Raw genomic sequence first — 12,864 nt, forward strand, 5'->3', positions numbered from 1 at the left:
ACAGTGAAGCTACATCTTGGTTGGTCCCCACCACTACAATCTTATTATGTTGGTGAAAGCAGAGTCCAATATCAGCATGAAGTAAATAGCAGCTACTCTAAAGTAATGGAAATGAAAGTAGTAGAAAAGCAAGACACATTCCCCACCTTGTCAACTGCTTGCCACAAATCATGTGATCCAAATATGCATTCATTTGTTTGTAACAGTGGAAAACTATTAATAACCCATTCAAGCCAAATATAGGTCAAATATGGAAGCCAATCCAGGTAGACAAATGTTCCAGATAGTGCCTTAACTCAATAAATGGATAAAAGGCACTGGTCAAACTGTTTGATGGTTTCAAGTTAGAATGCATGAATGATGATTTAAAGTTAGAAATATACAATCCACCTCCAGATACAGTATACACATTTAACTTGGCCTAAAGTAAATGCCTTCAAATATGAAACTAGAATCATTTGTGGAACTAGACCTTCATTTGAACATGGTACCATTTACCCTCTCCATGGTTCTATAAAGGAGGGTCTCTAGCAGTATGAGAACCATCATCTAGTTTCCTTAAGCTGCATCCATGCGACGACCCTCAACAATTTTCTATTGATTGAATGAGACGGTCACTACTTTTGCCAACATATCATGCACGACACTTTCCAATGAATGTGCAATTCAGTATTTAAAGTGTTACACTGTTTATATAACAAATTGCTACACAGGTTATCCCTTACCTAAAGGCACAGTAACAAAACCTTCCTTCTCCAGAGGACCAATATTTCAGTCAATACTCAAATGGCACTTGTTGCACAGTGAAATAACAATAGAGTATGTTGCATTTGTTTTATACATTTAATAGTTATGGTCTGTACAGACATACAGTATAACAAGAAACATTTCATTTCTATTTCGTAAATTTCAGATTTACAATAAACTGATAAGAGGTACAAAAACCAAACGCATATCTGGAGGTATAAATACTTAAATAAATGTAATTGTCATGCTTGATCCTTATTTGGCAGTATACAGTTAAAATGTAGACAATTACAATACAATGGTATATACAACAGTAAAAAATCTGCAAATTTACCAAAATATCAGTTTCCAAGTATGAGATATGCATACGTTTAAAAATAATAAAAAAAAACTTCATTAAGAGGTTATGTAACACTGATCATGGTACAGTAGATATTCTACATTTTCCTTAAATTGCATTCATCCACTACCATCTCCACATTCGCATATGTGAACAGGTTATATTCGAACATTACTGCAATCTACCTTTTTATCTCTACAGTAAAACCTGTACAAAAGACCACCTTTATAAAAGGACCAATTTATTAAAATCTTTAGTACCCATTCTACAAGACTTCCAAAGTGTTTTGAGAGTGAAAAATACAGTAAAAAATACTGCAATCTTAAAAGAACTCAGGATTACTCATTTGTTTAATTATGGGTTTGGATATTATATATTATACACACTGTCCCTGAAATACACCTGCTGCTAGCTAAGATCTTACAAAATATTTGTTCAAAACAGACAAAAGTTGACACCAGTAATCTATAACCTACTATTTTCACTTGGCCGCAGACAGGTCAATACAGATAGACAGTTTATTGTCAACCTAAACCTACTAAAATCTGAAATTTGAAAATCCATGCACACACTCAAAAGAAAAGGTTGATGGGTGTTATTTGGTCCATCTGGCAGTCAACAAATCACAGGTCCAAATGTACTGCATCTCTGGAGACATCAATTTCACCTACTGGTGTACCAGCCACCATACTTTACCACATACCGATACATCACTCTGAAAAACAATACATGCAATTTGATCCATTCATCTATTCCCCTCCCAAGAAAGTTCTATGAATTTCCAAGTACACAAAGGACATTATACACCACGCTCCATGACAGTTGCTACAACACTGATTACATTAAAAACACTTACTTTCACATGAGTGTATTCAAAATAAAAATGGTAAGTACAATAAAATTGATTTGTCAACATATTTTTGCTTCCCAGAAGCAATAGTAGCCCTTTGTCAAACTATGATTTCAGAGCACCCTAAACAGCCAAGGTTCATTTCTATTCCAGTTCCTTAAAACTGTTCCTTAAACAAAGCAGCATTAATTAAAAAAAAATATTGCCACAGTTCAGTTTCTTCCTGTCAATTTAGTGTATACAATTGTAGGGCAAGTCAAAGTTTCTCATCAGCACAGGGCTATTTTAAGCCAAGTTCAGACAACATTGGATCTATTCAAGATGGCATTGGCGAAGGCAGAAATGTTGTGTAAATGCAAATCACTATAATAAACAGGTCTTGTGGTTGTAGAATTATTTTTCAAGTGAACGATTGTTAAAAGAGTCTCGTATTCTAACTACTTCTGCTGCACACAACTGTCCAAACATCTTATTGTACCACTCTGGAACACGGCCCCTGCAAAAAAGAAAAAAAAAAAATTATATATATATAACATCAAATGCTGCTTAAATCTATTAAACTAAAAATGCAGCGATTAAATGGCCAGAATACAGATAAAGAACATGACCAACTATGAGAGTATTACTTAGGTTTGATATTTCTAGTCAGTTGGTATGTAACCTAGATTTTTCAATAATTTATATGCACATCAGAAATTGCTAACCACCTGCTACCGAGAACAGATTCAGCAATACAAGAGTGCTCTCGAGAAAGGAAACAGGCTTAATATCAATGTGTCTGCCTGCAGTGTGAAAGTAGGTTGGGTTAGCTAGGGGAGGTGCAGGCAGATGCCACAAAGGTCAGGTAGTGGAGCCAAACAGTTTCTAGACATATTGCCGATGTTCAAGACTGACAAGGGATTATTTTTTTATTTAATTTTTTAATACACACACACACATATAATATATATGTTATCCTCAGGAATTCTGTACAGCCGGGCAGTAGAACATTAAAGCCGGGAGATCTTAACGGAAAAATAAAAAACTTGCCTTCCCTTATATGTAGAAGACGACAAAGAATTTGAATAATGTGTTGTCTTTCGTTGACTAGATCTGGCTGAGCTTTATGTTCTATATTTTCTTTCATTACTGTGCTTATCTAGGCACTCTACGATTTGACTGAGGAAAGATAACGTAGGATTATTAGAGTTAACAAAAAACCCACCACAGTAACCTTTTCACTTCCTTTTTAGCTTAATTATTGAGCTTATTGTTTCATTTAAACTGTTTTCTTTATGTTACGTTTTCAGGGCATTTTGTTAATGCACAGCTTTTTTTGTTCTACAAGTGTTGAATGCAACTGTTCATTAACAATTTGTATTTAACAGTGGATTGCGCCAATCGGCTTATTTTGACCCCCTACAGTCATTGTCACTATCTCTGCTTAGAAAATAATTGGTTATTTTATTAGCAGTCATTAACGGTTTTAGCCTTTAAGTGCTTAACACAGAAAATCCACCACTTCAACTCTTTGATTGCTTAAATGTTGTATCAAGACGTAACACAGCTGTCATGTGGTTCCACATTTTTTTAATTTTTTTTTCACCCAGCAACACGGAAGTGATCTAGTCTGCTAGAAGCGCAATCAATCCTTATTGTTAAAGGCACAGTAGCATCTGCAAGACTGACAGATTAGGTTTTTTCAGCAAGGTGGCAACAGCCACTTTGGCTGCAAACAGGCTGAAAAGGCATGGGGAGAATCATGCTCCTTCAGTTATATATATATATATATATATATATATATATATATATATATATATATATATATATATATATATATATATATATATATATATATATATAAATATAAATTTAATTATATCTAAACTGTTAGATGTATGTCCTTATCCAACACTGTCATGTACTGTATCAAATAGCTGGCTGAGCTGAGATCAAGTCCCCTGAGGGTAGACGGGTTACACACCTGTAGTCTATCCGGGATATGTAGGACAGTTTGGATTTTGCTGAGCCGCAGGGCTCTATTAGGTATCTGCATGTTAGCACATTGACTCGGACCCCCATCAGTGGAGCAGCATCATGGTCCACAGAGGTAGCAACTAGTGCACATGCTCTCTTTGGCAAATCTGTTGTCCAGGTCCTGTGAATAACCAAAAATGGGAAAATTACCGCAAAATAAACCAGACAAAAGATCTCCACTAAAAGAAAAAAAAGGTATACTTTATTCCTTTGCTTGAACATAATTGTGTTTTTTGTAGCCCTAAAATTCTGAAATCTAATACAAGAAATAAAATAGACCTCATGTCTTCGATGACCATTCCACCCCAAGATTAGGATGTATAATTAAAATGACTAAGTACTTTAGGACCAGGTCAGAGGATTCATTGGTTAAATGTAATCAGGGCTATTCCGGAACAAAAATAAGTTGTCTACCTCTGCAATAGAAAACTCAAAACACCCGAGGCATATAAAACAAAGCACATTTGAAATTTTGAAATGTGATGCACTGTACTCTCCCTGGGAAGCAAAGTGAGTTATTAAAAAGGTCTTTACCTTAGCATCACATGATCCCGGGCGGGATGCGGAGCCATGCTGGTGAGGATGTACTGATAGATTTCAGTCTGGTTATCCAAACTCTCAATTACTTTTGAATCCAAAAGGTCGTCATTCCACCGATACTGTTCTCTAAGCACTCGATTCAACACATCTTCTGGAGCAGCTGGCACTTCAACAGTGGCTTTCCACAGGCGGAGAGGAGAGCCGTCACATACCTAGCAATAGAACAGAAAAAACAATTTGTAAAAACAATAACCTAAAACCTTTAAGAGCTGCCCTATTAGTCTGAAGTGTTGCACTTAATTCCAGTTTGAAATGTGATGTTAATTGCAGACAACTGGTATCACCCATTTGCTAACAATGCAATCTGTTCCATTAAACAATTAACAGTTTAGTGCTGAAAAACTCAAACATTCCAGGCTGCAGAGTATCAAAGGTGAACACACACTTACAGGGTTTTATATTACAAATAACTGCACACATTTTTCAAAACGGTGATACCAGTACACCATACAAGAATAGTATGTTCTGCTAGGACAGTTTTAGTTTATGGACAGCAGCCGTCTGAATTAACAGTTTACGAACGCATCAGGCACCACATACTCTGCAATGTACAAAATTAATAAAATAAAGACCAGAAGCAGCAGAGGGCTCTACCAGAGCAGTCATTATCATTGCAGTGTTAATATGAAAACCCAAAGTACCTTTTTATAGGACAGTTCTGCCTGCTCTGAAGTTGAACAGCTGTCCCAGCCTTTAAACTTTTCCTTAGCTTCCTTTAGAAGCCCATCAATACACTCCTGCAGGTAGGCCTTGTATCCGGTAGACTGCTCTTTGTTATTACCCACCAACTCTTCAAGCTTCGGGGGCTGCAGACCTTGCTCCATGTATGAGTTTCTGCAGCTGCTCATTTCCTCAGGAATCTGGAGTAGAACATTTAAAAAAAAAATAAATAAAGTAACTTCCAAATCCATTGAAAGAAAAAATTACACAATTTAACAAAAAAAAAAAAAAAGTCACGTTACAATACGTTGAATTCTTTAATTTTTTTGAAAGCTGTTCTACTTAAGACATTATGAGAAAACAACCCCTGTAGTTTTATCTTATTTGCACCCACTTTTTACAGCAGGGTGGGACAATGGGAGTGGAAGAAGAAATTACATGGCCCAGGGCAACACCTTAAAAACAAAACAAAAAAAAGTGGAGGAGCACACAGAATAGTGTAATTACAGGTAGATTTGTTGTGCTTAAATTAAAGCAAAACTGCTCATTACTAATACAATAAAACAAAAAAAAAAACTATTGTAATTATGCAGCAAATGTACTGCGTAGAACCAATAGTGCTGGTTTAAACTGCTCTTTGCATGCTGCAGCAGAAATGCTAACTAAAAAACACACCTGAAACAGTTTTTTGCACTCCGCAATCATGTGGGCCAGGCCATGGGTGGCAGCAAGGTTTTCACTCAGGTCCTTTTGGTCTGGTTTGCCAAGGCTGTGTTTTCTTTGCATTACCCTAGATAAAAAGGAGGAACAATTGCTTAATTAACCCTTAATTACATGTAAACAAAGGTCCCCATGTCTAGGCATTATGCAGGAATTTGTAAAGCAATGCAACATAAAAGAGCAAACATCTGCATAGAAATGAACTGGCTCAAAGGCTGAAACTGTTCCAGGGAGTAGATCAAAGGGTTGGCTTTAATATATGCTTTAGGTACATTTCAAATTGTAAATAAAAAGCAAAATGGGTTATAAACAAAACACACCTGGGCTTTATTAGTGATTGTCCCAATAAACGTGACGAGTAGTCATATTAAAAAAAGCCCAGTGTTTCAGAACACAACACAAAAAGTTAGGATTTCTAATTCGTTAAACCATCAGCTCCAAGATATAGATACATCTCACTGTGTGGTGGCATAAGAGGGAGGCAACAGTTGTAGTAGTTATTTGCATTACGATTAGCAGGTCACTCATGATCTCTTTGGTTCACGGCTGCAACCAGCTCTGCAGCAATTTTTCAAAGCTGCGCTGGGCTGTGCAGGATCTGCACAGATTTCTGAGGGTGGATTTGAGTAACGTCACGCAGCACCCCTCGAAGAATGCACACGTCTGCAATTCTATTCAGGACTGTGCAGATCTGTGGAAGTCTGTGAAGAACGCCACCATTGTACTACTTCAGGACGAAGTGTGGTGTATTCAGCTGGTTGTGACTTCTGTTGTGATGATACAATTTGGCGGCTTCTTTCTCTAAAAATCCCTCTAAAAATATCTTCATAATTTTGGCCTTATTTGGTAAATTTTGACATTTATAGACCAGGTTCTGACTTTTACTTTAACATATTCCGGTACATTGAAAAGATATCTCTCTAGAGATCTACATCTACATAGTATATATCTATACACACACACACACACATATATACTTCCACAATGCTGCATGTGGATGTTTTGCACACTACTGGAGGGGGGGGGGGGGGGGGGGCACTGCCTGTAAAAGCAAAAGGCATGTTAATATCTGTGGCAATTTAAGCCACCACAGTAAATATTTGCTCAGGCCATTTACAGTAAACCAAGGTCTACCTTGGAGAAGAGGTCTCTCTCTTGAGGGTATTGAGGTGGAACAGGGAGGGTGCCAGGCACACCGCTAGGTTGTTGTTTGTCATTTGATTCTCTTTCACAGCGGCAGTCACGTCACTTAGAAAATACAGCAGAGTCTGCAACACCTCTCTGTTCTCATCCGGCAGGAGCACGAAGGCTGCCTTGATGGCTTGGAGGCGCTGATCCTTGGGCACATCTGTACAACAATATGAATCAAACATTTTAATCCCGGTTCATTTGTGCAATGTAGTGCAATATAACATTCTGTCACCAATTAAGTAATCTGAAATGATCCAAGTGAAATCAGGAACATTCACCCCCCCCCCCCCCCCCCCCCAACATTCCCCACACCCCCCCCCCCAAAAAAAAAAAAACCAAAAAAACCACTGCACTCTTCAAAATAGGCCGTATATCTGCTGTATAAATGTAATGTGTGGCAGATTTACTAGAGGTTTTAAAAGACGCGTGCATGTGTTTTTTCTAAGCGTACTTCCATTCCCTAGGTATAAACAATGTTAAAGTGGCAAATGGAAAATGAATAAATAGGTTATATGAAAGCCTTCGACAGGCATTTCCTGCCTTATGTTATGCAACTTCAAACATCTTTTAACAACTTTGATTTCAAACAGTACACATTAAGCTCACACTGGTCATAATAAAACTTTTGTAAGGATGAGAAAATAAGTTAAGATTATGAAAAAAAAAACATGTGCTTAGCACATGATTGATGAGGCCTGCACTGATTTACAAGACCCAGATAGGAAAAATATCTTGACCAGAACATAAAAAAATCCAAACATTACATATAGATGATTCATTGGTCGATCCTGCTTTGTTTTCAAGCCATGTTTGAAATGGTCTATGACCCTGGCACTCAATTCAAGATTTAAAATAAACGTGCTACTTAACCACAAGATGTCTACGATCCATCTCATTGTTCCACTTCCTCTAAAAATCTGGGACGACAAAATAGCTTACTGACCAGACTACTTACACTGATATATTTGAAGGAACGTTTCTGAAAGCTTGCTGGTCAACAGTGGCTCTGGCAAATCCCGGAAATACTGTTTTACCATATCAGCTACATCAAATGCAGACTGTCCCTCATAGCTAATACTGTCAGTACAGCTTTCATTCATCTGTCTCAATGCCTGAATCCTAGACTTGACTCCAGATTTTCTGAAGAGCCCAACCTGTGGAAGACAGCAGGATTAGATTTGAGCCACACAGTTGGTATATTCCCACTGAATCTTCAACAAAATCCCAATAGTGGAATTTTAGAATTCAAGATCCACATGACAAAACATTGTACATCACACTAATAAAAAGGTCCTGTAACAGACATTTCCCCTCACCTGGTCCAAGCACTGGCTGCGGAGATAGCGCATTGCTTGCTGGATGCACTGGGGGAGTGGTTGGCCTGTCCGCTGCACATTTACTTGAAGAGGGACTCCAAAAACATTCCTGTCCTTGTAATCGGGGGCCTTTATTCGCTTCATAAACTTTGGTACAGCCCTGTGAAAATTAAAAAAGGAACACAGTCTGAAAATGAGGCCTGCAGTAATGCTATTTGATACAGGGCTTCTTTATTTAGATATTGCCAAAAACAACTTATTACTGATCTTATACATTGGCAGGAACCACAGTTTAACTTCAAAATGACGACATTTATAGACTGCACACAAAAATACCCAGCTGGCCGTCACACAGCCAAGTCTTGTGGAGCTGTGGGTGTAGAATTAAGATCCGAAGCTGTCCTAGATGTCTACTACAGGTCTCTCAGAAAGCCAGCTATTAAAGTGCTTAAGCTCTGTAAGTTTTTCTGCAGCCTGAAGACAGAATGCATCAGACAATGGGGGTTGGGGAGCGTTGAACCAGCACATTGTGATAGGCCGAATGCCTGGTGGCACTTACAGCAGCTGGGAACTGATGTGATGCATCAGGATGTCAAGGAATTTAGTTACAAATGACCATTCCAAAAAAAAAAAAAACCACACACACAAAAAAAACCCACAACAAACCACACACACCACCTCATGTATGAGACTATGTTATTGTCAGTTTTAAAGACTAACGAATGTACATTTTCATTTCTATTGCAATGAAGTCTAGCACTCTAGCTTCACACTCCAAGTGTCCAGCTTCAACCCCTTAATTAATGGCAAAAGACCAGTGCACACACTTTCAATTACTTTAGCAAAATGCTTTTGTATGCTCGTTTTAGCTTTTGCCATGGCAACTCAAATAGTTGTCAAATAGATCCCAGACTGCAATAAAGGGAACAGCAGTAAGTATTTAGCAAATGTTCATAATGCTTGGTTTGTAAGAAACGGCACTGGAATTTAAAAAGAACACATTACGATTACTGCTGAGCATTCAAAGCATGTATGAACCACCAGCAATACTTATTTCTGTCAGTACCAAACAAGAGGCTATTTAATGTGGCTCACATAAGAACTAGCTTCGAGCAGTAGGTGCTTTGAAGCTGGAGGTGAAACTCACTGGGGACTTTGGAGTGGGTGGGATCAATTTCTTTACCCTGCCAAATTCCAGAGGCCCCAGCTGGGTGTAAAATATCTGTAAATAGGAGGTTTTCCATTACAGTATCTTGGCAATTACAGTAATGGAATAACCAACACCTGCATTAGCTAATTGACCCCTGCTGGGTGTCACTAAACAAGAGCTACCCAGGTCATGCAACAAATTTGTCATTTAATTATCTGGGCTCATTCTAGTCATGTGAGTAAATGCTGAAATTTTAAAATTAAATCAAGTTGGACTTATACAAAATTGTCTCACAACATACACATAGCACTCTATTGATGCTTTCTCCTGTGTTATCCAAGAAAAAAAAAAAAAAAACTATTACAAACATCTAATAGCCTGTTTAGGGTCAAGGTTACAGAAAACAGCCCTGCACTGACACTCACCAGCTGAAACCATGTTTATTTGTGGGCGTATATTTCTCCAACAGGGCTGTGAGCTTCAAAAGGGAGTATTTCTGAAGGAGATTCATCTGCATTACAGACTGGCAGTTAATTTGTAGCAGCAATGAGGACAGACTTGGCCTGTGCGAGCTCTGGAAACTGTGCCATCTCAACTTCTGAGGTCTGTGTAATAGGAAAAATACATATATTAAGACTAAAGCATCATTTCTGATTAGATAATTGGTAAAAATTTCAAATCCAATAACATGAGTACAGTAATGTAACACCTGTAGAGAATCAGCATTTAAAAAATTATCAAGTGTTGATTTATGTCAGCTGAACTGGAAATCCTCTGCCTTCAAATTTCTCCAGCAGATTAAGCTTCAGTAACACACAAAAGAACATTCCTGTGCATGACCAAATACTGCAGCAATACTTTTCATAATAATGAAAGAGATCTGTTGGAACGTGCAACATTTCCGCTATATGACTTACGCTAGGTGTGGAAGAAATTGCAAACAAATTACCAACCTGCTTGATCTTGTAAGAGAAGCGCCTACACCAGAATCCCTGCGCTGGCGGCTGGACAGAACCTCTTGTTCGTTGAGGGAGTTGCCTGTGCTGTCCAAGTCGCTGCCAATCTCCACCTCCTCCAGGTGGTTTTGTAGTGGAGACGATGGGCAGGGTGAGACGGAGTCAAGGGCAGAGTCCGAATCCCCCTCCTCGCAGGCCTGCTCCGACCACTCATTCACAAACCTCTGAAGGCCCCTTACATGATGCAGAATGTCATCCAGCTTGGGGTAGGGGGCCTCCTCCTCTTCCCCATCCAGGAGCAGCGAGCAGGGCACGTTGTCGTATATGCTGAGCCGGTTATCCAGGGAGGTGGCAGAGTTCCGGTGATTCTGGCCTCCACAGATAGAGCCTTTGGAGCTGTCATCACTGCTCTCCCGTCTCAGTCTACTATGAGGACTGCTGTTGCAAAGTGCTTTGGGGAAGGTGCCTGGCTTGTGGCCCTCTGGGATAAAGAAAATTACATCTTCCTTAACTGCCGCCTGGTTGCGGAGGTTCTGTTCAGCCACGTCACAGCTGGCAGGCAGCAACTGCTCATCGTGTTGCAGCTGTTTCTGATTGAAGGGGTCAAATCCCTCCAGGTACATGCCACCTCGTTTATTGTTGTTATAAGCAGTGCTGTGGCTGCGGGCTCTGGTCACAGGACTGGGAGTGCTCACTGTGCTGCTGCCAGTCTCCGATTGGCTGCTGCTGCTGCTGCTCATCTGTGTGGAGTAGGAAACGCTCCTGTTGCGCGGAAGGCTGCTGTGGTGTCCGTTGAGCCTGGGGATCTCCACGCAATTGAAGCTCCTGAGCTTTTCCTCATCAATCCCTTCCTGCAACACAGGTCCGCTAATAACCAACTTAGAGGTCACCTTTTTCTTCTTGGTGGGCGAGCTCTTCAGTCGTAGACTCTCCATCCTCTTAAGAAAGCTCTTGGCCTTCGACCTAGTGCTCTTGCCTCCTGGCTTGGTGTCGTACTGAAAGCCTGAATTCTCCTTGGGGGAAGGAATGTCTTCAGAGAACGAATCTTCATTGTCCACAGAGTTTCCCGATGAGCAGATGCTGGTCACAGAGCTGGTTCTAGTGGCGCCCATGCCTGCGCTCTGCAGTCCAGCTCCCTGGCTCCCCGTGCTGCTGCCGACACTGTGGATAGAGCCCACCTCTGGCTGCTCGCTCAGGTCAGTAAGGACACTTTCACTGCTCACCCCTACTTTCAGTAGTGGCTCCTCCAGGGGGAAGGAGCCAGGGTTGTCAGTCAAAGCAAACACATCCAGCTCCTCCAGCCTGGACCACCTCTTGCTGTCCCTCTGAAAGGTCCATTTGCCACTGATGGCACAAGGCTCATCTTCATCAGAGTCTTCACTCTACAACAAAAGAAAAACAAATATTGGCAGCAAGCCCCTTTTCTTTAAAAACAAAACAAATACCTTATTTAATGTATACAATTAAAAGGCAGCTTCTGATACTACCACAAATACAAGGAATTACAGCAAAAGGAAGATCATAATACAACAAGCAATTATCACTATTAACCTTCATTGAAGTTGCCTTCACTTTTTCAGTACAATTTCATGTTTACAGAACATTGTTGATTTTGATTATCTTTCAAGGGTTTGTCTGGCCCTTTAAATAACGGTAGACACTGTATATACATATAATGCAAAAAAAAAGATAAAAGCCAATAGAAAACTGTTTTATAGTTCAGTCTTATCAATGTATAAGCACCTCTAGCTGTACTGCCAAGTTAATATTTTACATCCTGGTTCTGAAACTATACAGAGTGTTCTTTTAAAACAGATATTACAATAAGCAGCTATTGTTTGTGTTGGTTTTCTGTCTCACCACTGGCTCCTGTGTGTCTCTAAAGCCCCTTTCACACGCAAGTGCCGCTACTGAGCCATCTCAGAGACAATAAAATAAAATAAATTAAAATACCCACACACAGCACGAAATTGCACAATCTATGACAGCATAATACCATCATCACCCTTTCACACAGCCAAAGTGATAATGCTAGTATAACTTTCAAACCTGTCAGTCAACATATCATTTTCATGGCAATGGTGATTAGTCCATAAAATTGCAGCATCACACACCGTCCCTGCTATTTGTGAATTCACCTCCTCGTCAGCCCATAAAAATGAACAATTCCTTAACTTATTCCAGACTCCAATTACTACCTTGGTCTTGATAAGCCATTGTATTTGAAAAAAATGAAAGTGTGCAACACCAAAACGACAAATATGCCCAACACGTCCAATACACAGTCACGTGGGATGTTGACTTTCAGTCCATGCCCA

At 39.6% G+C, this 12,864-nt stretch overlaps 1 protein-coding gene across 4 annotated transcripts in view; it reads right to left on the bottom strand.

Moving 5' to 3' along the window:
• Positions 1-785: 785 nt before the first annotated feature.
• LOC121320184 (rho GTPase-activating protein 7-like) overlaps positions 786-12,864 on the bottom strand; it is a 168,567-nt gene continuing 156,488 nt past the window's right edge. For 2 of the 4 annotated variants that reach the window (XM_041258446.1, XM_041258439.1), the window contains exons 9-18: positions 10,544-11,928; positions 10,016-10,195; positions 8,441-8,600; positions 8,080-8,278; positions 7,068-7,281; positions 5,889-6,003; positions 5,195-5,413; positions 4,488-4,705; positions 3,901-4,074; positions 786-2,433 (exon numbers count right to left, since the gene is read on the bottom strand). In XM_041258446.1, coding sequence (XP_041114380.1) covers positions 2,331-2,433; positions 3,901-4,074; positions 4,488-4,705; positions 5,195-5,413; positions 5,889-6,003; positions 7,068-7,281; positions 8,080-8,278; positions 8,441-8,600; positions 10,016-10,195; positions 10,544-11,928 — 2,967 coding nt within the window. In that variant the 3' untranslated portion in view covers positions 786-2,330. The remainder of the gene's footprint in view (positions 2,434-3,900; positions 4,075-4,487; positions 4,706-5,194; positions 5,414-5,888; positions 6,004-7,067; positions 7,282-8,079; positions 8,279-8,440; positions 8,601-10,015; positions 10,196-10,543; positions 11,929-12,864) is intronic. The other 2 variants (XM_041258453.1, XM_041258460.1) reach the window with 2 other exon arrangements.

Source organism: Polyodon spathula, chromosome 1, assembly GCF_017654505.1.
Source record: "Polyodon spathula isolate WHYD16114869_AA chromosome 1, ASM1765450v1, whole genome shotgun sequence".
NCBI lineage: Eukaryota > Metazoa > Chordata > Actinopteri > Acipenseriformes > Polyodontidae > Polyodon > Polyodon spathula.